General features: G+C 37.9%; 13 protein-coding genes across 13 annotated transcripts; 9 read left to right on the top strand and 4 right to left on the bottom strand.

The window, feature by feature from the left end:
• The first annotated feature begins 2,493 nt into the window (after positions 1-2,493).
• Positions 2,494-3,245, top strand: B0P05DRAFT_553461 (phosphatidylethanolamine-binding protein). The gene is made up of 4 exons (XM_051579575.1): positions 2,494-2,581; positions 2,628-2,791; positions 2,859-2,934; positions 2,978-3,245. The coding sequence occupies exons 1-4, from the start codon at positions 2,515-2,517 to the stop codon at positions 3,229-3,231; spliced, it is 561 nt and encodes a 186-aa protein (XP_051432075.1). The 5' UTR covers positions 2,494-2,514; the 3' UTR covers positions 3,232-3,245.
• On the bottom strand, positions 3,246-3,884 carry B0P05DRAFT_553457 (translation initiation factor SUI1). The gene is made up of 3 exons (XM_051579574.1): positions 3,759-3,884; positions 3,659-3,712; positions 3,246-3,616 (listed from the first exon to the last, which is right to left on the bottom strand). Exons 1-3 carry the CDS (start codon positions 3,790-3,792, stop codon positions 3,369-3,371), a joined length of 336 nt encoding a protein of 111 aa, XP_051432074.1. The 5' UTR covers positions 3,793-3,884; the 3' UTR covers positions 3,246-3,368.
• A 482-nt stretch (positions 3,885-4,366) lies between these two features.
• Positions 4,367-5,844, top strand: B0P05DRAFT_553456 (uncharacterized protein). The gene has a single exon (XM_051579573.1). The coding sequence runs from the start codon at positions 4,452-4,454 to the stop codon at positions 5,760-5,762; it is 1,311 nt and encodes a 436-aa protein (XP_051432073.1). The 5' UTR covers positions 4,367-4,451; the 3' UTR covers positions 5,763-5,844.
• A 64-nt stretch (positions 5,845-5,908) lies between these two features.
• B0P05DRAFT_553455 (uncharacterized protein) lies at positions 5,909-7,203 on the top strand. Its single transcript, XM_051579572.1, has 3 exons — positions 5,909-6,171; positions 6,240-6,325; positions 6,371-7,203. Exons 1-3 carry the CDS (start codon positions 6,045-6,047, stop codon positions 7,097-7,099), a joined length of 942 nt encoding a protein of 313 aa, XP_051432072.1. The 5' UTR covers positions 5,909-6,044; the 3' UTR covers positions 7,100-7,203.
• A 728-nt stretch (positions 7,204-7,931) lies between these two features.
• On the top strand, positions 7,932-9,896 carry B0P05DRAFT_475763 (uncharacterized protein; the record flags this gene model as incomplete). The annotated part of the gene is made up of 4 exons (XM_051574859.1): positions 7,932-8,127; positions 8,365-9,371; positions 9,471-9,787; positions 9,833-9,896. 4 exons carry the CDS (start codon positions 7,932-7,934, stop codon positions 9,894-9,896), a joined length of 1,584 nt encoding a protein of 527 aa, XP_051432071.1.
• A 116-nt stretch (positions 9,897-10,012) lies between these two features.
• On the bottom strand, positions 10,013-10,877 carry B0P05DRAFT_553447 (uncharacterized protein). Its single transcript, XM_051579571.1, has 3 exons — positions 10,727-10,877; positions 10,414-10,669; positions 10,013-10,369 (listed from the first exon to the last, which is right to left on the bottom strand). Exons 1-3 carry the CDS (start codon positions 10,735-10,737, stop codon positions 10,019-10,021), a joined length of 618 nt encoding a protein of 205 aa, XP_051432070.1. The 5' UTR covers positions 10,738-10,877; the 3' UTR covers positions 10,013-10,018.
• A 67-nt stretch (positions 10,878-10,944) lies between these two features.
• Positions 10,945-11,367, bottom strand: B0P05DRAFT_209451 (uncharacterized protein). Its single transcript, XM_051573232.1, has 2 exons — positions 11,333-11,367; positions 10,945-11,258 (listed from the first exon to the last, which is right to left on the bottom strand). The coding sequence occupies exon 2, from the start codon at positions 11,215-11,217 to the stop codon at positions 11,032-11,034; it is 186 nt and encodes a 61-aa protein (XP_051432069.1). The 5' UTR covers positions 11,218-11,258; positions 11,333-11,367; the 3' UTR covers positions 10,945-11,031.
• Positions 11,333-14,129, top strand: B0P05DRAFT_639818 (Cullin). Its single transcript, XM_051583726.1, has 8 exons — positions 11,333-11,420; positions 11,479-11,820; positions 11,867-12,205; positions 12,260-12,434; positions 12,483-12,835; positions 12,881-13,051; positions 13,097-13,929; positions 13,978-14,129. The coding sequence occupies exons 1-8, from the start codon at positions 11,379-11,381 to the stop codon at positions 14,000-14,002; spliced, it is 2,280 nt and encodes a 759-aa protein (XP_051432068.1). The 5' UTR covers positions 11,333-11,378; the 3' UTR covers positions 14,003-14,129.
• A 398-nt stretch (positions 14,130-14,527) lies between these two features.
• Positions 14,528-15,703, top strand: B0P05DRAFT_553442 (uncharacterized protein). The gene is made up of 4 exons (XM_051579570.1): positions 14,528-14,881; positions 14,934-15,047; positions 15,095-15,269; positions 15,323-15,703. The coding sequence occupies exons 2-4, from the start codon at positions 14,999-15,001 to the stop codon at positions 15,642-15,644; spliced, it is 546 nt and encodes a 181-aa protein (XP_051432067.1). The 5' UTR covers positions 14,528-14,881; positions 14,934-14,998; the 3' UTR covers positions 15,645-15,703.
• A 34-nt stretch (positions 15,704-15,737) lies between these two features.
• On the top strand, positions 15,738-17,299 carry B0P05DRAFT_515008 (serine protease). Its single transcript, XM_051575681.1, has 3 exons — positions 15,738-16,382; positions 16,433-16,747; positions 16,803-17,299. The coding sequence occupies exons 1-3, from the start codon at positions 15,763-15,765 to the stop codon at positions 17,149-17,151; spliced, it is 1,284 nt and encodes a 427-aa protein (XP_051432066.1). The 5' UTR covers positions 15,738-15,762; the 3' UTR covers positions 17,152-17,299.
• Positions 17,300-18,032: 733 nt separating this feature from the next.
• B0P05DRAFT_553432 (kinase-like domain-containing protein) lies at positions 18,033-20,328 on the top strand. The gene is made up of 4 exons (XM_051579569.1): positions 18,033-18,181; positions 18,275-18,358; positions 18,412-18,894; positions 18,942-20,328. Exons 1-4 carry the CDS (start codon positions 18,083-18,085, stop codon positions 20,193-20,195), a joined length of 1,920 nt encoding a protein of 639 aa, XP_051432065.1. The 5' UTR covers positions 18,033-18,082; the 3' UTR covers positions 20,196-20,328.
• A 17-nt stretch (positions 20,329-20,345) lies between these two features.
• On the bottom strand, positions 20,346-21,203 carry B0P05DRAFT_589806 (restriction endonuclease type II-like protein; the record flags this gene model as incomplete). The annotated part of the gene is made up of 1 exon (XM_051582759.1): positions 20,346-21,203. The coding sequence occupies one exon, from the start codon at positions 21,201-21,203 to the stop codon at positions 20,346-20,348; it is 858 nt and encodes a 285-aa protein (XP_051432064.1).
• A 4,686-nt stretch (positions 21,204-25,889) lies between these two features.
• Positions 25,890-26,304, top strand: B0P05DRAFT_553423 (uncharacterized protein). The gene is made up of 3 exons (XM_051579568.1): positions 25,890-26,138; positions 26,188-26,219; positions 26,283-26,304. The coding sequence occupies exons 1-3, from the start codon at positions 25,944-25,946 to the stop codon at positions 26,284-26,286; spliced, it is 231 nt and encodes a 76-aa protein (XP_051432063.1). The 5' UTR covers positions 25,890-25,943; the 3' UTR covers positions 26,287-26,304.
• Positions 26,305-26,345: the final 41 nt, after the last annotated feature.

The following is a 26,345-nucleotide window of genomic DNA, read 5'->3' as shown; positions in this document are numbered from 1 at the left end:
TGCAAGACAACATGGAGTCAAGGCGGTGAAAGACAAAGCCAAAATGGCCTGGAATCAATTTGTGCGTGTCTTTGAGAAAAAAATCCCCCGATACTGACTTTGTTTATCGGCCTGTGTATCTTATATAGGTTAGTGTTGGTACTGCTAGTACCATTACTACAAAGTAAGTTGCCCTTAATCTAACATCTACAAGCAAATACTGGTTGTTGATATAGCCTTAAGCGCTCTTTTGACATGATGAACGTGTATGGCAAGTAAGGCTATCTTGTTCACAGAAAAAAAGAGGAGTATATGTAGCTAAACTTTATAAGAGGTTGAACAGCTTTGTGATCACAAATCATCAATCCGATGATTTTATATTCAACGAATATAACGTAAGCAAGGCATGCAAGAAGTTTTCTGCTGCGTCCTTGGCTTCTTTGAGAGCCAATGTTGGTGAAGCTTCAAGCATTACTTGAATCGATGGCTGTAAGTTAGGTTTGGTTTTTGCTGTAACAGGAGCTAATTCCGTCCCACCTTTTCCCTTTTTCTCTTGTTACCAATAGTGTTCTTCGCAATATAGTCAAGATCAACAAGCGCTTGGACGTTGATTTGTCCGAAGATTTTGATCCTTCGATCCTTGAGGCACTTCATCGACACTTCCGCCTTAACCTCTTTGGCAAACCTGCTCACAACAGTCCCTTCTTTATATAAATAAACCATTTATCTTTATATCACATGTACCTGATAAAATACTAGTTTCTTTGTTTGGCAAACAATAAGTAGGTTTTTTATTGTTATAAAATGGTGAATTGGAAATGATTTTGATAAATAATTCTTTCTCTTTTCTTTTTATAAAAATGATTGCTTCTTCTTCTCTTTCAAAGAACGCGTACTCACGCAAAAGATGTAGCTTTTTGGGAGTGGACATTGGAGTGTATAAAATGTTTACCAATGGCTACTTTATATCAAATAGAGTGAACAAGATGACAAACAAATACGAACCAATTGGGGAGAAGAAAGTAGAAGATATTTTGGAGGCCGTGTGGGTCATTTGTTCAAAACAACTGATGCCTACGGCCCTCGTAAGTAAGAGTGCAAACTAAAAGAGATGTCTATGTAAGCTCATCTTCTTTTTAGGTTTGACGATATACTGTTACCTTCTCCCCGCATCCCTAGAAAGTTGCTGCCCTAATTATGTTGTAGGGGTGGGTTTAAGCTCGTGCCTAATCAATTTGATAGGTGAGGTGAAGCCTTTTCCTTTTTCTTCTGTTGGCCTGTCCTTGAACACTTATTGTCTGAGTGCGTTTTATATTGCTTTAATTGAAAAGTACAACTCAAAATATATCTTGGCTTTTCAAGCAAAAGGTAAAGTTTATTAGTTACTGTCATCCAAACATATTAACAAGAACTAGGCTTCGAATTCGCTTTCTATTGGTGCTTCTACCGCCATGGACAGTATTTTATGTTTGAGGTGGAAAGTATCAATTTCCCCTCAACATGCGATGAATACAGCTCTTTTGGTGTTTATCTTGACGCCCTGCTGAATGTCAGCACGATCTTTGAAAATCATTGCATGTAACAACAGCAATAGCACCAACCAATAAGCATCTTCTGCTATGGTGCTCTCAAGGAGGCTTACAGGCTTTCAGCAAGCAAGTCATATAAAACAAGTACTGAAACATCGCCTTCAACAGGAACGTTTCTCTCTTTGTCTTCCTCAATAAATCCGGTCTTTTTTTCTCTTCTATCACATTGAGAGTCTTTTGACATTAATAGCGATAAACATGAAATTAAACAAGAAGCAAGCGCTTTTTCTTGACTTTCATTTTTCTTTGGGTTATGTCAATTGAACTGTAAAACATAGTCAATTTTTATCTCAAAGACAGGTCAAAATGGAAATTACCGTCTTTTGAATAACACAAACGTTTGTTGTTCATTTGAGACAACATCGATTTTCTGAATAAAAAATGTTCCAGGATTCAGCCCTGTGACAATTGTAGCCGCAATGTCTTTTGACTATCTTGGAGAGAAAAAATTAGGAAGCGTGTAGAAGAATGGTTATATAAGCTTTGTTTTTAACTATATAGATAGAAGATAAGTATATATATATATATATATACATATACATATAGAGAGAGAAGCACGGGAAGACTTGAATCATTGAATAAAAAGCGTTTATCTTTGCCATAGGTAACCAAGCTGTTGAACTACGGCTTGTCTATAAAATATTTCAAGCAGAGCAAGCTGCCAGAGCATGCGCCAAAGCAGATGCGTCTATCCTACTAAGCGCATGAACAAGCTCACCACTCAAGTTCGATTTTTATTGTTAAATTTGAAACTACGAATAAAAAAAGAGAGCTGGTACCACATCTTTCGTCTTTATTACGGCAACAGTTTGATTTTCCCCGGATTACACTCGAGCACAGTTTAGGAGAATTACTATTTTCCGTAAATAAATAACAAGGTTTCCTTCTCTTAAGCTTTAGATTTTTTTTTCTTTAGTTTTCTTTTCTTTTCCTGATATTATCAAAAATGACTTTTATTACAGCAGAAACGAATATCAACGGCGCCCTTGAAAAAGTGGGATTGATTCCGGATGGTATTTTAATAAATATTAACTCGCTATATCTAAATGTTTCGTGTAGTCATTCCTAATGACATTTCCCCTTCGACGCTTTTGCAGATTGAGTTCCCAAAAAGCAGTAAAGATGTTGCTCTCGGCAATCAACTTAGTCCCCAAGATGCTAGTGAGCAACCTAAAGTATCCTTTGTTGCACCTGAATCATCTGACTATTATACCCTTGTTATGGTAAGTAAAAGAATGAAAAAGAAAGGGTAAATGTTTATTTCTTTTTTCTTTTTTCTTTTTTCTCTAGACGGATCCTGATGCACCTTCAGCTCATGATAGAAAGTTTGGTCCTTGGCGTCACTGGGTTGTGGTCAACATCTCTGGTAAGTTTCTCGAGCGACTGTTAGATTACCTGACATCCTATAGGATCCAATATCGAGAATAGCCTAACAAAAGCCGAAAACCAACATACGCCTTATGTCGGTCCTGGTCCTGGCGAGAACACTGGTGTTCATCGTTACACTTTCTTGCTCTATAAGCAATTGAAAGGAGGAAACCAAACCTTTAAACCTATGGAACACGAACAAAGAGAATATCGTCGTAAATTCGATATTCCTGCTTTTGTAGCAGAGAACGAACTTGAGCTTGTCTCTGTCAATTTTTTCACTTGCCCTACATAAATTATCAAACGAGATATGCTCTCCTTTATTCTCACACTTTTTTTAAACAAGTGGTACAAAAAAAACTGCGGTTATTTTATGAAATCAAATCGGCATAGATATAAATGATATACAATATGGTATACAATATGGTATATTTAAAAACCGTGAATCTTGATCTCTGTCTTCTTGACGATGCCTTCGCTGACTAAAAATTCAGCAATTTTAAGTCTTTGGTCGCCAGCCAGTTGCAGAATATCACCAAACTCTTCATGTTCAACAACTTTGCCACTACAGGCAAATTCTTTTTTGAATACCTTTAAGATTTTTTTAGCATCATATTCTTTGGGAAGTCCTTGAAGAGTTGTTACTGTTTTACGTCCGTTTCTTTGTTGAATACGCAAGTCTATCAGACACTTAGTACATATCATTTTCTTGGTTTACTTACGAATGTTTCTATTTGTAGGTTGTGTTGTATTTTCATCAACATCAGCAAAGGGGTCTAAATAAATAAACAAATGAAAACCAATGCATGAATTATTTCATACCAAATGGGACGTTGAGCTCTTCAATATTGGCCATGAACTATTTTAAACAAACAGCACTATTTAAAGAAAAAAAAGAAGAAAAAAAAAGGGGGAGGGGAAAAGAAAAGTATCGCTCAAAAACATTTTATCTCTTTTGTTGTACACTTGTAACTGGTGACCAGTACGGGTTTTATTTATATATGCAAAGCATAAATGCCACTGAATTTTTTTTGTGCGCTATTTTAGGAGAATGTCTAGACGAAGATAAGATCAATCATCAAGCAAAGCAATTAAAGATGCGAAAAACGAGAACGATTAGACCATTTTAAACTTTGATTTATATTTTCTAAAAATGGAGATAGAAAGGGAGATATTTGCTCTAGCTTCTCTCTCACGTGATTGCTTATCTTGCTTAAAATGATCTGTTTATTTTCTTTGCTTCTCTCTTCAGTTTCTTTCGTTCCGCGGTAAATAAAGGGAGAATAAGGGGGAAAAGAACTGATAAACAAGAGATTGAAGGGAGAAAGATAACAGATCTTTTTTGATTGGGGGCTACTTTCTCCGATGCAATTTATCTACAGATGTTTGCTATCAATATCCAATCAAATCTTTACGTGATCCTAATCTATAAATTTTAAAAAAAATAGATAAATACTTTTTCCTCAAAAAATTTTCGACTTTTTTTTTTCTTTTTTTTTTCTATATTCATTAAACATGACTGTAAAGTCTCCCTTTTATAATAAACCATCAACGTCAACTAGCGTTGATTCATGCCACAAATGCCCGTTAATACAACCTTTACCTCAGTTGTCCCAGAACAATGATGTGATGAATTCTATGCAACAAGCCCAGAATCAGTTATCTGGCTTCGAACAGTCAAAGGTCTCTTCCCCTTCCACCAATAATTCCGTTATTGAGCCGAGCAACTCCAGTGTTGCGAAATCGGACATTGGAAGTGCGGTTGTTACCTCGTGTTCGAACTGTGGTACCACTACCACCCCTTTATGGCGAAGATCTCCTGTTGGAGAAACTATCTGTAATGCCTGCGGACTTTACTACAAGGCCCGTAATACAACTCGTCCTGTTTGGCTAAAGAGAAATTCTTATAAGCGTCCTAAGACAAATGCTAGTCCTATTGCTCTCGCCCCTCGTATCTCTCCTGCACCTCTTTTAGCCCCTGCTCCTCCTGCTCCTCCAGCTTTGGTCGTTATTCAACAGCAACAGCAACCACAACCATCATCCTTGATTGAGAAAGAAGATCAAACAAACAATGAAGATCCTTCATCTCTTATTTGTGCCAATTGTCAAACAACAACTACACCTTTATGGAGACGCGATGAATCAGGCCAACCTATTTGTAATGCTTGTGGACTTTACTTCAAATTACACAGTGTTCACAGACCTATCACCATGAAACGTTCTACCATCAAGCGCCGCAAAAGAGTGACTGCTGCTACTATGGTGACCCATAAACCTGTCGTCATTCATCGTCAATCTACACTTGAATCTTGTGGCACCAAACGCGGTTTAGTCGATGGCGCTCCACAAGAACCACCAGCCAAACGCATGGATCACCATTTGCGTCCGTTATTGCCCACACCTACGATTGAGCGTCCTCCTTCACCTGTCTCTAGAAGATCATCGCCTGATCCTATTGAGCCTGATGTATTCCAACATGCTCGTTACCTTCCTTCTCCTCCTATGCGCCCCATCAAGAACAATATTGCTTGCTTGTTGAACCCTGAAATGGACCGTCAAGACAGAAGTCTTCCTAGTTTACCTTCTCCTCCCCTTGTTCCTCATGATGAAATGCTTCCACCCCTTTCTCCCAAGAAGAATGCTGCTGCTTTTAGTGCCTTTCTCCACCCAAACCATGGACCTAACCATACTCAACAAGTACTTGAAGCTCATCGTATTGAATTAAAGCGTGAAGTCACTAACCTCACTTCTCTCTTGAGTCGCACAACTGCTATGCTTCAAAATATTGACCAAGTTATGGCTGTAGCCAATAACAACCACTCATAGTTCATTATCTTATCTTTTATACTGCTTATCATTCTAAATAAATACAACTTGCATGTGAAACCATGTGAAAGCCTAAAAGCGATACTATTTGTTGTTATTTGATGCTATAGTATGTGAATATCATGATATTAATTTGGACTTTTTCACTCATCTTCATCATTGCTTGGCGGAGCATAAATCCCCACATTTTTGCTGACTCTAGAGCATTAAGATTTGTGAAAGGCAATGACAAACCTCTTTTCTTCTCTTTTCTCTTTTCTTTTTTAACAAAAAAAAAAAAAGATGGACTACGATCCTAAGCATAAAGCATCAAGCATAACAAGTACAACAAGTACTAGCAGCAGCCAGAGTACATGGGATTACCCATTATCATCAAATAACCCCTTGCTAGAATTAGAGTCTGAAGATGGTAACAATTTATGCTTAAATAATAATTTATTCAATACTGAATATGCTTTATGTAATCATGAATACTAGTCGATTATCATTTCTCTGAAAGAATATCTATCCCTCCTTTCATTGATCTTGTTGAGAACAATTCAGCCATCATTGTACCAAACGATGTAAGTAAATCATAGTCTCAATTGACACTTAAGGATAAATATTAGAAGCAAGAGCTTAAAGTAGAACATCTTACACCTATTTATCTTCAACATGCTGATTGTATCACTATTCCCCACAATATAACAAACAGACATTACTCCTCTATAATGCACAGGAGACGCTCCATTCGCTCTCAATCACCCTCTCCCTCTATATCAGAAAAGAAGCGTTTAAAGCTAAATAGAGATATACTAACAGACGATGAGAAAAGAGTCAATCATATCGCATCTGAACAAAAGCGTCGAAACACAATACGCTTAGGATTTAAGGAACTCACAGACATGATTCCAACCCTCAAGAACATCAATAACTCAAAAAGTACTATTCTGTTCAAAGCAGTAGAATACATAAAGCATCTCGATAAACGAAATAGAAATTTGCGAGACAAATTATCAACGCTTCAATTACGTATTCAAGTAGAAGGTCGTACACTTAAAGAACAACGTCCAAAACGCATAGTGTATGTTAAACAGCCACAGATACCAAAGACTGAATTTAGCCATCTTCCTCCTAATGCGGTCAGTGCTCTTTTGGCTCATAAGCAACAACAAAGGCAGCTTGAAGAACTACAAGAACAGTTACGTGCACAACAACGCTTGTTGGTCAAGCACAACATTTTGCCTGATTCATTAGCTGAGCACAAGCCAAATAATGCCGTTTATCATTCTATATTAATACCTTCTAGTCATGATATAGACCGAACTCCTTCACTTATGGTGCCTCAAGATTTGTAATGTACTTATGCCCTTCTTTCTTCCTTTCTTCCCTTATATATATGCTGAATATCTATGTCGAATCTTTTTTTTTTCTATATAAACAAACTATATTCTGTACTTCATCAAACTTGTTTGTACAAGGGGATTTCGTTTCATTCATTCTTTTTTCTCCAATGACTATGCACATATGATGCTCTCTGTTTTTTTCATATGAAAAACAAAAGCATATAGAAAGAATTGCTTTTTATAGCTAGTATCTTGATCAGTTGATTTAGATATACTCATATAAAAAGAATGTATTGTCTTTTCAGTCTACATGATGTCGGATATTAATTTTAGATCGACATATCTAAATGCTTAAGGTGGCGCCTTATTGAATGTACATATATATGTGTGTGTGTATTTTCACACAATGGCCTCTTGGAAAGGCTAATTGTTTAGGAAGAGAGAAACTTTTAGGCTAAAAGTAAATGATATAAAAACTTGGGAGTTGTAGTTTATTTTATTTTCTGAAGGAGAAAAATAAAACAACAACCAAAAGTGCTTACTTTTGAATGAAAAATGCTAAAAGCACAAACCTATTGTTTCATCTCATGATCTGACCCTCTGTTTCCATGTCAATATATAATAAATAAAAAGCAGTGACATCAACACAAAAACTCATTTTGATTGGCTACTGAACAACACACTCTATAAAATTTTTCCGCAGATAGACAAAATGAACAAAAACGATCTGTCCTTTATCATTTTTTTATAAAACAGAAAGAGGCTTGGCGAAGGCTTATACTCTTGCTTTTCCTTTTCAAAACTACAACAACTCCGGTAACATAAAATAAAAGCATAATTTCCGATGGCTCGTGTCCACTTGTTCTCTACAAGCTCACCGCATCAACGCAAGCATTCGCCCGAGTACCAATTAGAAGAACCCTCTGATAACATCACTATTGCTGCCACACCAAAAGAAGATTACAATGAATTAACCTCAAACAATGCTGCTCTGACTGCTGCATTGTTGCAAAACGCGCATGAAAGTAATGATGTGGTAGGTGCAGTGGCAGCTGCATTGTCTGTTAAACATGGTATGTGTTTATGGTACAAGTTAAATAGCAAAACTCATATGTCGACAGATACATTTCAACCACTCAACAAAGAACAACTGGAGCAGCCAGAGCAAGAACAACCAAAGCAAAAAACACCTCCACCTCCACCTCCACCTCCACCACCTGTAGTCACAACAGAAGCTTCGCAGCCTGAGACATCCATTAACCCAGAAACAACAACAGAAGGGAAGCCAGAAGTACCATTGGATCAAGCAGCAGCAGCCACTGCACTCCAGTTATTGGGACTCTCTCATCCTGAAAAGGATAAAGAGACAAAACAAGATTCGACATCAACAGAGATGATAGGCAATTACACTAACCACCTTGAGGAGATTGACTTGAACAGTGAAGATATGATTCAGGACTATAAGCGAGGTACATGGACAAGAGAAGAGGATGAATTGTTGCTGGCTGGTATCAAGAAATTTGGTTATGGTCGATGGAAAGAGATTGCAACTACTATTCCAGGCCGTAAAGGAAAGCAATTGAAACAGAGATGGGACAATACATTAGCAGCAAAATATGTTGATCAAGAATGGCTCAAAAATAAAATTCGCAGTGATGAAGAAAATACAATCCATAAGCAACAACAAGTAGCAGAGGATAAGGCCATTAAATTCTTAGAAGCAACAGATTGGAATGATATTGCATTGAAGATTACTGAGAAAGCAAGAGAAGGCAATCAGCATGCCATTGAAGCACTTTTGTCTCAAGCCTTATTGGGCACAGTGGCTAATCATACAGTCAATAGCACTAACACAGCTAGTTCATCTCAGCAGCCACCTCTTCATTCTACACCTTCAGCCAATATAACCCTGCCAAACAACAATACAGATACAGCTAATACAACAGCAACATCTAGTACAGCAACCAATGATGCCCTCAACCTAAACTTTGCTCGATCCCATCTTGATCCTAGTCACTCTACATTGAATTATGCAGATGCAGCTGCTTTAGCCTTGTATGCAACACAGTTATCACAGCATAATTCAAATGCAGCAAGTGCACTTCCTTATTTCATGGCCAATCCATTTCAAAATAACGATACAAACGCTGTTGCAGCCGCAGCCGCAGCCGCCGTGGCAGCAGCAGCAGCAGCAGCAGCACAACAGCAACAGCAACATCAACAGCAACATCAACAACATCAACAACAACAGCAGCAGCAGCAGCAACAACAACAACAGCAACAAGTACAACAATCTCCTTACCCTTCTGCTGCATCTTCACCTAATTCTAATGCAAATAACAATGCTTCTGCAAACAACAGTCGACCTGGTGCTGGTCAAAAGAGGCGTCGCTCTGATCCTGCCTTGGCAGACACTCAAAGTGCAGCTATGTCTATCTATGCTTCAGCGACACCCATTACAACCACTGTGAATGATGAAACACAGACAGTTTATCCTTGTTTATTCCCTAACTGTGGAAAGACATTTGCAAGACTTTATAATCTCAAAAGCCACTCACGAACACATACAGACGACCGACCTTTTGTTTGCCATGCTTGTTCAGCTGCTTTCAGTCGAAACCATGATTTGAAGCGACACTCCAAAATTCATGGTGGCGATAAGCCCTATAAATGTCAAGGATGTCAAAAGAGTTTTTCAAGGTAAGCTATAAAGAGAATACTTAACATAATAACTCATATCGATAGATTGGATGCCTTGAAAAGACACAAGAGTAATCAAAGAAACAAGCAAGGTTGTGCTAATGTTTGATGTTTGTATATATGGTCAAGTTCATACCTTCTCTTTTAACTTGACTCTCTTTCTATTATGTTGTAATATGTGAACAAGAAGATATTCCTCTTCAATATTGATAATAAAATACAAGAAGTGCTTTATTTGGTATCTTTTTTACTGTCTTTAGACTCTTCTTCTGCTGACATGGCAATCTTCAAGTAAATAGTACGACCATCCAAGACAACATCTTTCAAAGACTCATAAGCTTTGTGTTGCTCTTGTTCATTCTCTAATTCAACAAAACCATATCCCTTTGAATATCCATTCCTTGTGTGAGCCACATGGGCTGAAACAAGCTTATAGTTACCAAACACTTTAACTAAATCATCATCTGTTGTTGTATAAGGCAAATTAGCCACAAATAATGTCGTCTTGGAAGGAATACGACTTGCTCTATTTTCAGGAACAGGTTTCTTCTTTTTTTGAGGTTGCTTGGTATCCAAAGATTTCTATTGAGGGGAAGTTAATGTTGATTCAGATAAGAAGCACTCACAGTCAAGGGTGGAGATGCACTCTTTTTGGGCTTACGATGACGATGATGATGACGAAGTTTTTTTTGTGATTGATCTGTGGGTTCTTTTGAAGGCAATTTAGCTTTAGGGCGGGCTATTTGTACATTGATATCACGACCATCCAAAGCCTTTTGATTTAATTCCTCAACAGCCTTTTTGGCTTCATTTTCAGTTGCATAAGTAACAAATCCAAAACCACGAGAACGACCATAGCGAGTTACCATTCTTACTTTAATACTAAAAGAAAGGGAAGGATCCTTGTCAGTATTCACTTGAGTAGGGTATAATATTTACATGTTACCCATAGAAGAGGCAAAAGAAGTCAAGTCAGCTTTTGTGGTTTTAAAAGATAAGTTGCCCACAAACACTTGAGATGAACTTGAATCTCGGTCATCTTGTATTTTTACTTTAGGTTCTAAACTCATAATGAAAAGAAAAAGAAAAAGAGAAAAGAAGTTTATTATTTACATTTTGTGTAATGCTGCTTAACCGCAGCGTTCGGTTCTTATTTGGCATTGTCAAATTAGAGAACCACATGATTTTATAGTACAGTGAATTCACCACTTTTTCTTCATCTAAATAAAGATCAGATTGTTGGGTTAAATATATAAAAAAGTGATGCTTACCGCTTGTTGAACACATTGCTTAAATGCTTCAAATTCTTTTTGGCACATATCTTTCTGTACATCTTTATAGCTCAAAGCAATACATTGGCCATAAGCTGTTGCTTGTGCGGGACAAGAGGCAACACCTTTTGCTAGTTGAGTAACACCTTTTTGCTTCATATGAAAGAAAAATAAAAAATAAAAGAAATCCAGTTTCTGTGCTTTTATTTTTTTTAGGACTCCGTAAGTTGCTTGGTGTGTACATAATCATACTCATCATACTTTTACTACGAACCATTCTTTGTCTTCTCTCTCTCTCTATTTTTTTCTAATAAATATACATGTCTTTAAAGAAAGGAAGAATAAGACCTGTCAAACGCATGGTAACCATTTTTAAACAAGACTGTATCTTTTTTTTCTTTTAACTCACTTGTCTTGTAGCCAGGTATTGACAGTACGCAGGAATATGAAGAAGGCTTTGAGATTCTCAGTAGTGCTATTACCGTGATCTTTGGAAAGCAAGCAAGGGAACTATCCTATGAGTTACTCTATAGAACAGCATATAAGTTGACCATACGTCAATTTGGTGAACGTCTCTATCACGACGTAGAGAAAGTGATTGCTGAATATCTAGAGAATATTGCAGAAACATCCATTGTACCTGCCTTTACAAATTCTTCCGGTACAGCAGACGCAGGGGCTACTTTTCTAAAAACAGTACAGAGAGTATGGGATGATTATACGACTGCTATTGATCTTATTTTACAAGTATTGTACTATTTAGTAAGTGCCAGTTTATATATGTGTGTGTGTGTCTCATGTCAAATAGAATGAACGATTACCTAAATATCAATTACCAAGTGTGTATGATATGGGACTCAATTTATTTCGTGATAAAGTCATTCGATCCTCTAAACACCCTATCCAAAAGCATTTGATATCAGCCATGTTGAATCAAATTCATCTTGAAAGAAATGGAGATGTGATTGACAGAAGCGCAATTCAGTCTTCTGTGGCCATGTTGGTTGAACTGAATGATCAAAACACGAATAACACAGTGTATGCAGTCGACTTTGAAGAAAAGCATTTGGAGACCAGCAATTCATTTTATCAGATTGAAAGTCAAAAATTAGTGTCTTCTTATGATGCGCCTGAATTCATGCGAAAAGTAAGAAAAAAAAAGCCATTTATGCAAAATAATACTCAATCATATCGTATATAGGTTGATAAACGATTAGAAGAAGAATACGAACGTACAATTCACTGTTTATCAGTGACAACAGAACCCAAGATTCGAACAATTATCGAGACTCAATTGATTGCTAACAATTTGAGTACGTTGATGGAAATGAAGCATTCTGGACTGGAAAGCATGTTAGCTGCTGATAAATATGGAGGTAAATCAAGACAACTTGATGAACTATATTGACATGTTGGTTTTTTAGATTTATCGCGCATGTACAGTCTATTTTCACGCGTACCAGCTGGTCTGAACGAGATGAGAACATTTATCAGCAAATATATCTTGACATTGGGTGCAGAAATCAATCAACATGTAGTGGCTGATTCAAAATCAACCAAGATAACGGGTTCAGGCAATGTGGCTTTAAACTGGGTGATGGAAGTATTGGCCTTACAGGACAAATTTGATAAGATTCTAGATCAAGCAGCCAACAAAGACAAGTCTTTCCAGACTGTATTTAATGAAGCATTTGAGAAGTTCATCAATGAAAACCCAAAATCAGCTGAATTTATCTCTTTATTTATCGATGAAAACTTAAAGAAAGGACTCAAAGGCGTAAGTCAAGTGGTTTGTTAGACATTGTATTCAACATGTACATAGAAATCAGAAGATGAAGTGGATGATGTGTTGGACAAGACAATTAATCTATTTCGATACTTGCAAGATAAAGATGTGTTTGAACGATATTATAAACAACACCTGGCTAAGCGCCTTTTGTTAAACAGAAGTGTTTCTGATGATGCAGAGAGAGGCATGCTTTCAAAGTTAAAGGTATGTTAGAAAACATAAAGATATGCATAGGCTTAGTGTATTTAGCGAGAATGTGGTTATCAATTCACCAACAAACTTGAAGGTATGTTTAACGACATGCGATTATCAGCAGAAATGAACGGCTTCTTTAAGGAGTTTTTGGACAGTCATGAACAACATAAGTTATCTATGGACATTTCTGTCACTGTTTTGACATCTACTTTCTGGCCCATGAACTTGTCTGCTTCACCTAAATGCATTATGCCACCCATGGTCCTTAAGGCTTCCAAGGCCTTTGAAGCCTATTATTTTGATCGACACAATGGTCGCCGTTTGACATGGCAGCCCCAGATGGGTTCTGGTGATATGCGTGCTTATTTCAAGAAATCCAAGCATCTTTTGAACGTCTCTACGTATGCCATGATCGTCTTACTTTTGTTTAATGAACATGACGAACTCAGTTGGGATGAAATCAAACATCAGACTCAGATTGCAGACGGCGACTTGAAGCGTACCTTACAGTCTTTGGCTTGTGCCAAATTCAAGATCCTGACAAAATCATCCAAAGGCAGAGACATCTTGCCAGACGATCGTTTTTGTTTCAATCATGATTTTACTAGCAATATGGCTCGTATCAAAATCCAAACATTGGCTTCTAAAATAGAAAATGAGGGTGAGCGCAAGCAGACACAAGACAAAGTGGACGAAGAACGCAAACACCAAATTGAAGCTTCTATTGTACGTATTATGAAGGACCGTAAAACAATGGAACACAATCTGCTGATTGCTGAGGTGACAAAGCAGCTTAATGCAAGATTCATACCCAGTCCTGTCATGATTAAAAAGCGTATTGAGGCGTTAATTGACCGTGAATATTTGGAAAGAAGTACAGAAGATAGGTAAGTTGTGAATTGAAGATATATATCATGACTTATTATTCTGCTTAGACGTTCATATCATTATCTAGCATAACAAACAAAGCCCTTTATTGAAAAAAGATTAAATTAAATTCTAGAAATTAAGCAGAGCATGAGATACATAAGCAATGTTTACATCAGATTATAAGGAAGAGCAGAAAATAGAAGGTCAACATATATGAACCAGTCTATGCAAAATATTGACACGGATACGAGAAGGTAGTCGAATACCTCCCTCCAGAGCCATGTATCATGGTAGACTAAGAAACATTGATGTATCTGTAACAATAGGCATAATGCTACTGGTATGGCGATGTAAAGCCATTCATCAAAGCTCAAGTTTAACCAACTCTTGTTCTGAGGAATAACAAAAAGACAGCAATCGAGTAAAAGATTGTTTTCTTGCTCTTCTTTGCGTTATACCATCTTCTCATTACATTCATACTACTACACAAAATGATTGATGTCAATACTCATTATCAAAAAAAAAGTCTCGGAGTTTAACTTTTCATGAGTGTATAATTTTTTTTTCTCTTTTTTTTTTTTTTTTTTTTTTTTTTTTTTTTTTTATAAACCACAACTTGCCTCTAAAAACTTATTCTTATCAAACAGCTATGACAGAAAAAGGAACCAAAAGTAGATTTCCAAGCTCATTATTAAGAGCCAGTAATTTAGTCCGTGTAGCCAAAACAGTTGGTATTGATAAACATGCCATTGAAGACGACGTAGAATATCTATTATATCATTTCATTAGTGTAGAGTAGCACTATCTTATAATATCCATATTTACCCTTTTTCTTTTAGCAACCGGGACAAACCCTTCAGGACTTTGAAAATTTATGGAACGAACTTCATTTTAGTTTTGTTCATTTTGCTTGTGTTCAAAGAGAGTTTCGTGATAATTACATGAACACTTTTTTTTCTTGCTTCTTGGGTATGTTCAAATTAAGAAAAAAAGAGAGAAATCAAATATTAACTTGAGTTAGATCACTTTAAAAGCGATATTGTGTCTATTCAATGTGCTGTTATTTTTTCGCTTTATTTTCTATACATGTCACAACCGAATGTATGGGGTAAAAACCGTATTCGAGTCACTCAAGGTAATAACAAGACACAAATTTTATGATGTTTGCTGACCATGCTTTAGATCTATACACAACTTTATTTGAATTTTATCATACATCCGTCATGACAGAGACAAACAATGAAGCTGCTCTTGTGTTTGATGAACTGAGAAAAGAGGAAGCATTTTTATTTGTTGCAGAGGAACACATGGACACAGAAGTGTATCAGTCAAAAATCGAATTTAACAAAGCCATTAGGTATATGATGATGATGTGAGTCGTATGAATCTAACCGTGTATTTTGTCTTCAGAATGAATCAAGAATTACGCGAATTAAAGTTGAAAAAGATTCTTCATGATCCGCTCACTTTATGCTCAAATCTAAAAGAATACGAGGCCATATCAGTTGAATATCAAACAGCGAAACAAAAAATATTTTATACACCACAAGCAGCCTTAGCTACTCAAAGGACACTTAAAGAAAACCTAAGTGTGACAGAAAAGAGACCAAGGCTGCTACAGAATGTGTTCCTAAGCAGTACGTTAGCACAGGATGAAACAAATACCTTGAAACAAATAAAGAAGTCGAGTCAGCAAATCCTGAATTCCAAGCGCAGGAAACTGGAGCAGTAATGACATCACTCGTAGCAATGATTGGTTCTTTGTTTAAATAAAGAGGCATAAAATTCATCATCATAATTTTCCTTTTTATTTTCGTTTCTTTTTATATATATATATATATACAACAAACATGAAGTTTTCTATCTTGACTGCTGCCTTATTGATGGCTGGCTATGCCACTGCTGTGCCTATGATGAGCCCTAGCTCATTTTCCGATGGTTTTGTTGCTCCCTTATATGCTCCTGTTGAAACTGAAGCTGTGCGTGGCTCTTATATCGTTGTTCTCAAAAACCATTTGTCCAACGATCAAGTACAAAGCCATGCTGAATGGATTAGCAGTATGTCTGCTGCCCATGCTTTCAACAGTGGCGATTATTTGGAAGAACAAGGTATTAACCATGTCTATGAAATGCCCAATTTCAAGGGCTATTCCGGTCGATTTGATAAGCAAGTCTTGGATGCTATTCGCCAGTCTGAGGAAGTAGCCTATGTTGAAGAAGACTCTGTTGTCTATGCCTCCGAATTACAACGTGGTGCTCCTTGGGGTCTTTCTCGTATCTCTCGTCGTGAACCTACGACTTTGCGTAACTTTAGCAAATATAATTACGATGCCAAGGCTGCTGGTAAAGATATCAAGGTCTATGTGATTGATACTGGTATCAATATCAAGCACGTTGATTTTGAAGGCAGAGCTATCTGGGGTAAGACGATTCCCAAGAACGATGAAGATATCGATGGCAATGGTCACGGGTAAGAATATAGCGCATTATCTAATTTTGCACACTAACGCAAATAATAAGTTCCCACTGTTCTGGTACCATCGGTGGTAAGAAATATGGTGTCGCTAAAAAGTCCATTCCTGTCGCTGTCAAGGTGTTGGCTTCTAATGGTTCTGGTTCCATGTCTGATGTTGTAAAGGGTGTTGATTGGGCCACAAGCGAGTTCCTTAAGGACAAGAAAGCCGCTGAAAAGGAAGGCAAGTCCTTCAAGGGTTCCGTAGCCAACATGAGTTTGGGTGGTGGTAAGTCTCCTTCTTTGGATGCCACTGTCAATGGTGCTGTTGAAGCTGGTCTCATCTTTGCTGTTGCTGCTGGTAATGATAACAAGGATGCTTGGTAAGTTCTCAACCTATAATTATGCCAAAAAAAAAACTAAATCTCTATTCCGCAGTAACTATTCTCCTGCCCGTGCGGAAAAGGCTATCACTGTGGGTGCTTCTACCATTTTTGATGAAAGAGCTTATTTCTCCAACTATGGTAAATGTGTTGATGTCTTTGCTCCTGGTCTCAACATTGAATCTGTTTGGAACACCAATGATCATGCCATAAACACTATTTCTGGTACTTCCATGGCATCTCCTCATGTTGCTGGTTTGGCTGCCTATCTCTTGTCTTTGGCCCCTGAAGGTGTTACCCCTGATGAAATCAAGAAGCAAATCCTTGACTTGAGTACTCGTAATGTCTTTAAGGACCTCCCTAATGGCACACCTAACTTATTGATCTACAATGGTTTTGAGTAAATAGTGTAATAATACATAAAATATATATATTCCCGATAAGTTTTCTTGTATACAAAATGCACGCATGGGTCAAGCTTAATTTACACGTGTACAAAAATAGAATCCATAAGGGATTTCTCTCTCTTTTTTTCTCTCTTTTCAATGCCTTTCTTAATAAACTTTATTTCTGATATTAAGCACCAATCCTTACTTGAGGTAAAAAAAAAAAAAACAATAGCCAAAAAAGAACTATGTTTACACCTATAAAAAGTATTCAGCACAAGTAGAAAATCAAGCATTTGACTTGCCTGTGTGTATATCTGCTATAAATACAAGTGTTGAAGCGTGTCAAGAGATCAAAAAAGGCGTGAGTCCTGGAGATGCTATTGAGTTGGTCGGTGCTTCGGAAGCAGCCAAGACATGGATTATGACACAACTTGCTAAATACACGTTAGAAAAGACACATTCGCATGTTTTATATATTGATCTCGATGGTCATTTTCTAATGAAACAAGCTGAACCGCGCTTCCATCTATTTCAGCCCACAAGCGATCGTTTGCAGGCATTTATCAGTAGTTTAGATACATGGTTTGAAAAGAACATACACTGTCATGTTCTGTGGGTGTTTGTAGATGGACGACATCATTTTATGACTCAATTACGGGAATTGCAACAAAAATGGGCTTTTGTTCTTATGACTACAACTAGTTTAATGGCGGATTATAAGTTTCAAGTCAATCATGACCCATTAAGTATTCAGTTAGTTTGGCCAATGCAACTCGATGTCATGCTTGTGTAGTACAGCAATTGTTGTCTTGCCTTATTCTGCTGTTTTTCTCTTGCCTTTTTCATTGTTTATAAAGCTTTTTTTATTTTTATTTTTTCCCTCTCTTTTTTTTCTCTCTATTTTATTGTTCAATCAAAACCCTCCCTTTTTTCTTCAATTATATTCATGCCTAGCGCAACATATAATAAAACATGCAATTTGCATTCATCTGTTCATATTGCAGTCATTGAATCCAACATTCAAGTATCTGGTTATACTTGCACTGTGCGTAAATAACAAAGCCAACATACAAAAAAAAAAAAAAAAAAAAAAAAAAAAAAAAAAAAAAAAAAAAAAACTAAGCCCTTTCATTGTTAGGTATTTCATATCATGTTGGAGGATCCCATACATCATTTTTCACTTGTTCGTTTTATTCAGGATTTTTATGAGCTTGATAAACTGGTAAGTATAAAGGAGTGTTTTTGTTCTTTACAATAACACATTTCCTTTTATAGCTGCTACTTCATTTTCCCAACCATCGGGTTCCATTACCGAAACTAGAGCATGTAGGGAAGAAAAAGAATCTGTTTGCTAGCCTAAAGAAAAAGATGAAGACAAGCGCCCGGCGGATAGAAAACTATTTGCGCCATTCACTGTCGACGCCGATTGGTAAGACTTCCCTTTTTCGTGATTTTCTGTCTGCCCAACGAGATGAAGACCGTGTCATTTCAAAAACCATTGTGCGTCAAATGGTGACACAGCACCATCCAGTTACACAAAACACATCACCAAGTTTACCACCTTCTCCTCCACCTTCTTCTAATCCATGTTGTGATAGTATTCTAAAAGACTTTGAAGATGAATCACTGATGCTTGAGCCTGAATTAAGTGAAGAAGAAGACTTGATGTGTTCTTCTATCTTGGGCAAACAACAAAGCTATGATCGAATGGATGACTTTGAATTAATCAAAGTACTTGGAAAAGGTGCCACTGGAAAGGTAAAGGAAAAAAATTGCATGTATTCATTTATTAAGTCCTACGTTAGGTCATCTTAGTAAGAGAGCAACAGTCTCACAAGCTATTTGCACTAAAGTCAATTACGAAATCATGGAGCATTACGCGCAGAGAAGTGGAGCACATTCGCATGGAGCGAGACATTTTGGTGGCATTATCAGCCATACGCCATCCTTTTCTCATACGCTTACATGCTGCTTTTCAAGACAGACAAAACCTTTATTTAGTACTGGACTATCATGCCGGCGCTGACTTGGCCACGCTCTTACAACGCTATATATGCTTCCATCCTGAGCAATGTCGTCTCTACGCTGCTGAAATCGTCATGGGACTTCAAGAACTTCATCGAAACAACATTCTCTACCGAGACCTGAAGCCTGAAAATGTCTTGTTGGCTGCTGATGGCCATCTTGTCCTGACTGATTTTGGTCTTTCCAAGCTCTTTAAGGGCAGCGATCGCTATGACCATCGCACAACTACTTTCTGTGGTACACCTGAATACTTGGCACCCGAGATTATCTTGCAGGATGAAGAGTATTCTTATGCTGCAGATTTCTGGAGTTTGGGTACCATGCTGTATGAAATGTTAACAGGTGTGACGCCATTTGCTGCTGAAACACCTGAAGACATGTATGATCGTGTGCTTTATGATGACCTGACATTTCCTGCTCGATTTGATCCTGAAGCCATGGATTTGATTGCAGGATTATTAGAACGTGACCCTCTTGAACGCTTAGGTGCTGGCATCGGTGGCGTTTTTGAGTTGCGTACACATGCTTATTTTGCTCGCCATTTGAACTGGAAAGACGTGCATGCAAAGCGTATTCAGCCCCTCTATGTTCCTTCAAGGACAAGCGAGACTGACCTTAGTAATTTTGATCCTGACTTTCTAGAAATGTCAACTCATATCAAGGAAGAAAATGACGAAGCCATCTTGTTAAGACAGCGCTGGTTGCCTGAAAGTTGTCCCTTGGGCTTGACTGAGCATGCGTTTCGGGGCTATTCTTATATTGAACCCGACGAATTACGTGACATTCCATATGGGTCGGAAATTTCGTTCTTTAGCAGTGATTATTGTTATGAAGATTATGAAGATGAAGAAGACAGTCAATACTCTTCACCACTTAATACAGCAAGTGTAGCCACTTCTACGTCTTCACTTGAACAAAAGAAACTAAGGAACAAGCAATCTATGCCTATGATGAATACTGCTTGCTTCAATCAAAGTATTAGAAATTCTCTTATTATCAACAAAGAGGAAGATCCTTCTGCTTGGAGGTCATGATGTGCATACCATCATACTTAGGAATGTCTTGCCATTTTTTGAAAGCAGGGGAAAAAATTGTATGCTTTCCATCCTTGAATAAGCTCTCCAAAGCATCATAGATTCGTATTATAAACCGTGTAGAATAAAAGCTCAAGTTATTTATTAAGTTCATTTTCTTTTCTGTTTCTTACTATTTGCCAAAAAAGGCTGCTTCCACACCTGTTGAATTCGCTTTACTTTTTGCTCACCAAATCCTGGGCACATTGCCAATTGGTCTGTAGTCGCTTCACTGATCTGTTTAAGAGACCCAAAAGTAGACAGAAGTGTCAATACATCCGTCTTGTTGACACTACGTATCTGCGTCAAACAATCTGTGATCTTGGCTAAATATTCATCCTCCACCCTTTCCTTGATCAAGTCAGGTGCTCGGTTCTCTAATGCTTTATAGGTTTCTAAATACCGTCCTGCTTCTTCTGGACTCCAGGCAAGCATCAAGGTAAAATCACTCAAGATAGCAATTCGATTGATTTCTCGTATGGCGTCATGATAGTTTTCTACATCCACATAAACAAGCAAGATACGACACACATACAAGTTTTTGACAGCATTGAGCCTGTCATAAATGTAGCTGGGATAAAGACGATGATATCTTAAGCTGAGATAAATGACGCCGGTTGTTTGGCCAACCACATAATCCATTTTGATAGCATCGGAAGGCTCCCAAGGCACGTTATGAACATGTTTTAAAATAGGGTTCTTTTGTTGTGTAGGATTAACGAGAATACTATTGGCTGTAGATCGACGTATGTTTGTGTGGGAAGGTTGTGTGCGGCTTGGTGTTGAAGCGGGAGGTCTTTGTTGTTGTGGTTGAGGGCTTGGTGCTTGTGTTTTTGGATCTTCTAAACTGGACTCTGCTAAAGTGCGCTTTGCTTTAAAAAAAGAAAGGGGCTGTTTTGACTGTTGCGCTTTTTGTTTTTCTATGTCTTCAAAAGAAGGTATATTCCAAGAGGGCTTATCTCTTGACATTTTTTTTATGACTACGGAAAGAAGGAGCGCATGAAAAAAAAAGAAAAATGAGAGTCGCGCTTCGAATTCATTTGATAGGTTCATACTCAGAAAGCATGGCTTTGCTCTCTGACAATGTATGCTTGTTCCTACACGATGTTGACGATTTGTTCAGACTACAAGTGCATTTGCGTACCTACTGTGATGCTTCCAACGCCAAAATCAACTTCAATAAAGTTCGAGCTCTTTCTCTATCAGGTAGAGATATGAATGACAAGTGGATATCCGTATTAGTAGACCTTGAAATCAACAAAATTTGGGATTCCAGCGATACTGATCCCATTATTTACTTGGGCTTCCCTCTGATACAATCATCCACTCAGCGAACATCCTTATTCTCCTCGTTTATTGGATCTTTGAAAACAGCCGCTGATTCTTATGCCAGCCGCAACCTTTCAGTTTTAGGACGCGCTACTGTAGCAAATGCGCTCATTCTGTCAAAATGTTGGTACCTGCTAAGAGTCACACCCGTAACAAAAGCCATTGTTCAGTCGATCAAAAGCGTAATCACATCATTTGTCACTCATGGTATTTTTCCTCGCCTAAGTTGGAAACTGATGACTACACCTAGAAAATTTGGTGGTTTAGGTGTCTTGTATCCTGAGACACAGCAAAGCTCATTGTACTTCCGTTGGGTTCATCCGCTCATTCACCCAACAGCAGAACGTAGCCTAGTACATGATTTCGCTCTCCACCATTGCTGCCAACTACTTCAAACGGACAATCTTTTGCTTCACTTACTTTTCTCTCGAGCTCGTCCACATTCGTTTAGATTCATGGCTACCAACACTGTCACAATAATCTGTCGAACTATGGACCTTATTCCACGCAATAATTACACATACCAAATCCCTTCTCTTCAACATGGCTCTTTCCACTGCTCCTAACCCATTCTGTTCCTTTTGTCAAGAGGTTGAAACTGTCTTCCACTTTTTCTTTCGATGCCCCCAAAAATTCATCTTCTGGGACATTGTTATTCGTGAATTTCTTTGGCCTGGTACCTCTATCGATGATATCTCCTCAGCTCTTCAATCCCTAGATTTCAACAAAATCAATGTCAACAATTCTTGTCCGATTGAAGTCGAAATGTTACTTGTCATTTCTCTCTCAGAACTTTGGAAAGCTCATTGGACTCATATGCATCGAAGAGAGCCCTTCCTTGCAAGTATAGCATTCAGTCAAACCCTCCGGGCAGTTGGCCGCCGCGCTGCTGAAGACACAAATTGTCTCGACTGATTCCTTCATCTCTCCTTCTTCTTTTCATCATTGTTTCGCTTGGTTTTAACTTTTATATAGTCCTTATCTCATTTTTAATTTTATTTTATCTCCTTTAACTTTATAATAACTCATTGTCGAGCACCTCTTTTTTGTAGCCCTATCGCGTTACAAAATACGTGCGGCAAATAAAATCATTTAAAAAAAAACAATGTATGCTGCAAGTGTGAGTAAGTCAATTTCAGATACTTTAAAAGAATTTGATGAGATAACATTAAAGCTTTATTTTGATTATTTGCTTCCAATGTGTATTTAGAGATTATGGTGCACTTAATTTTGCCAAGTTGAGTATAGGATACACCATTCTAATGCAATATTTATCACAAAATAGAGTCATTTCTAGTATCATGAGGCACAGGGCATGTAAAGAAATAACTTTTGCAAAGAAAAATGGTCATTTTTTTTTTGTAGGGCAACTACGTTCTGGTTTTATTTAAAGTCCTAAAGATGTCGTAATGAATGATAAATAAGACTGAGGGGGTATGTTGTGCAAGAGGAGGGGGAAAGGAAAAAGTGAGTGAATTTTACTAGGAAGGAAAGTAAGTTCAATCAAAAATGATTAGTTCTTGTTCATCGGATTTCTTAGTCAACAGGCGTTTAACTGTATGGAGTATGGAAGGAAAGGTAAAAGGTGTTGAATCAAAAACGGAACGCCAATGGCTGGACCATAGATTTTCCAATGTGCTAGCACATGTTTGTTGAGTGGAAAGGGTTGGGAGCATAGACTTTTTGGTGCGTTTAATGGCGGTGCGTAAATTGAGAAGTTGTCTTAAGAGTTGGATTGAAGGATTGGTAAGGGAAGGGTCGACGTATGTCGAAAGAATGTGGTACCAGATCTTGTATTTTGTTGGACAAAGAAAGTTGAAGTGATCTAGTGTGCCAATGGTGTTTCGTCGGAAGTATGGGCCGTGAATGCATCGGGGATGGGTGATGAGTTGAGACAGTTTTTGTCAAAGGTAAAATCGAGTATTGATGGTTTTGTACAAGAAGCGGAACCAGATATTACGAGAGCGATGGATAATGTGAAGTAACCAAAAGGTTTTGCAGTTGGGGACAATGTCAAATGGTGAAATAAGTGTAGGAATATGTAAGGGAAGTAATGCTTTATAGCCGGAAATAGTTGAAGATGCAGGTTTGAAATCAAGTGATGGGGAAGCAGTTTGAAAGAATGTAAGAGTAGTAATAAAAGATTGTAGGCAGGAAGGATGAAAAGTGATATATGTATTAGGGGGAGGAGTGATCGTAATAGGTTCAAAGTGGGGAGGGACAAGAAGTTTGAGTAAAAGTTTCTGATTGCGGATATGTTTGAATATTCAAAGAGGGACGCGGTGGTGTTGAGCCAGTGTATCGCGAGTGCGGCATTTTAGGGAGTGAGATTGGTTATCGTAAAAGAAAAGACCATGACCAACGAGGCGAGAGAAACCAGAAGTTTTGTGGAAAAGAGAGTCAGGCGGTTCAAAAAAAGGGAGAGAAGATGGACTGGAGGGTTGTGGGTGATGAATGAATAGTTCGGGTGCAGGAAGATGGAGGCAGACTTGAAGAGGGACTTGGCAGGAATCAAAATTATGCGGCAGTGCATCAGCGGTTTGAAGTAAGTTGGCAAAGTAGTTGTTGACCAAGGTAGGGAGGTATAGACGGTAAGAAGGGGAAAAGAGGGACCAATGGTATGTGGGATGATTGATGGATATAAAAATAAAATAAAATAATGTAGACTGAATTGAAGTATTGGGAGAGAAAGTTGGGTTAGGGAATGGAGTGTATTGAATCGTAAAAGAGGTTAAAGCCAACGCCATTGAAGGGCATTCTGTTGAATAATGGGATCTAAGGCGGCAAGACCACCTTTCTCTCAAGGGAGAGCCAGAGTGGCGAAAGAGAGCTTATTGTAGCGACGGTTGTTGATGAAGGATGCTCCGATCTGTTGAAGTTTGGTAAGTTGCTCTTTGGTGAAGTGGAAAAGGCACAAGATATGCCACAGGATGGAAAATACAAGATTATTAAGGACAGTAGCTCGCCCACGTACAGATAAATTGCGTTGAAAGTGGATATTGCACAAGAGTTGAGCTTTGGTGATAAGTGTGGTAGCAAATTGATTGCGCTGTTGAGTGCTAGAGCAAATAGGACATCCTAAGTAAATTAAAGGAGAGGAGGGGTCAGAAGCATACCAAAAGGTGATGTTGTTGTTACGAAGAAAAAGTGACCAATGTAGTAGAGACGAGCCGGACAAGGAAAAGGCTTGAGTCTTGCTGTAGTTGAGCAGTGCATTAGAAGCTGACAATAGTTACTTACGATGGCTTGCAGACGTATAAAATCAAACTGGTTGCGAAGCAAAACTAGTATATCATCTGTGTAGGCTAAAATTTTGACAGGAGCAATTGTATTGGAATGACTGAGATTAAGTGATCGTAGTTGAGTAGTGAGTAGATCTATTGACTCTGAGGAGGCATGTGTGTTAGTTTCGTCTAAGAAATCAAAGTCAATAAGTTGTTTGTCTTGTTGGATAGAGCGAAGGAAGGGGTCGAATGCGACGCTGAACAATAGAGGACTAAGTGGGTCTCCTTGTCGAAGTCCACGTCTTTGTTGTACTGTATTTGTTGATATGTGGCCATTGAAGTTTAAGCGTATATGTGTGTTGAAAAGGAGAGTGATGAGATTATGAATTAGGGTAGAAGGAATGTTAAAAGCATGCATAATTTGTGTAAGGTATTCAGGATGAACACGATCATAGGCTTTCTCTTAATCCAATAGTAAACCTAGGAGCCTGATTTGGTGTACGTGGCAATGGTTTGAACATTGTATAGAATTTGATCACTTTCAGCAATAAAACGCCTAGGCATAAAGCCCATTTGTTGAGAAGAGATACATTTTGAGAAATGTGACATAAACCTTGCATTAACTAGTCTAGTAAAAACCTTGACATCTTTGTTGATAAGAGAAATGGGACACCAATTCGGGAGGTTGGTCAAGTCCCCTTTCTTGGGCAAAAGTACCATACAAGTATGCATCCAGCTGACAGGAGAAACTCCCAAAGTAAGTGCGTCGGAAAAGTCCCGAGTGACAACTTCTTCGATGTTTTGCTCGAATAAACCCTTCAGATAAATTCAGTCTCCGATTATGACGACTCTTTTCGGTTTTGTGCCTCATAGAATGCAGCCATCGATTCGTTTAAGCACTCAAACTGACCGTCAAACAATGCTTTGCCTTTTCGCTGTCTTAGAAGAATTTTCTATACACTTGACAAGTTACGATTCGAAAAGTGCTTCAAACAATATCTCATTTTTCTCTAGAAAAATAGTATTAAAAGCGTCAACCTTTCTAAATCATTAAATGCGCAAAACAGACATCTATAGCTTTTATTAAGACATCAAAAGTCAATAGTCTCATTTTTGGACGTTTTGATATGAAAAAAATCATTTTCAGCCCCCGCCAATGAAGCCTATAAAAAGGCTGTGGCACATTATCCCCTTTTGTTTACCTCTCTTTACAATGTCAAGCAACATTGAAGGCGAACTATTTCATCATTCAAAGCGAGCCGATAATACTACACAAATAAAGAGACAATCAGCTGCAAACGTGTTACAGCAATACTCTTTACTCGCCATGAACTCTTTAAAAGATTGTGAAGTAGGCTAAGAAACATACTTTTCAAGATCGTCTAATACTCAAAAATTAGAGTCCTGCAAAAACACGGTTAAAAATGATGCGGTAGGCAACACACACAATGAGAATTTGTTCTTAAAGTTGTTAGGATATTGACTGATTTACCAGCTGAATTACCAACCAAAGAATCGTATAGTAACATGCGGAAAAAGTCAAGTGCTGGACCTTCTT

The sequence above is a fragment of the Gilbertella persicaria genome (genome assembly GCF_025201335.1).
Source record: "Gilbertella persicaria strain CBS 190.32 chromosome Unknown B0P05scaffold_38, whole genome shotgun sequence".
Classification (NCBI taxonomy): Eukaryota; Fungi; Mucoromycota; class Mucoromycetes; order Mucorales; family Choanephoraceae; genus Gilbertella; species Gilbertella persicaria.
This window is presented reverse-complemented; position numbering and strand designations above follow the sequence as displayed.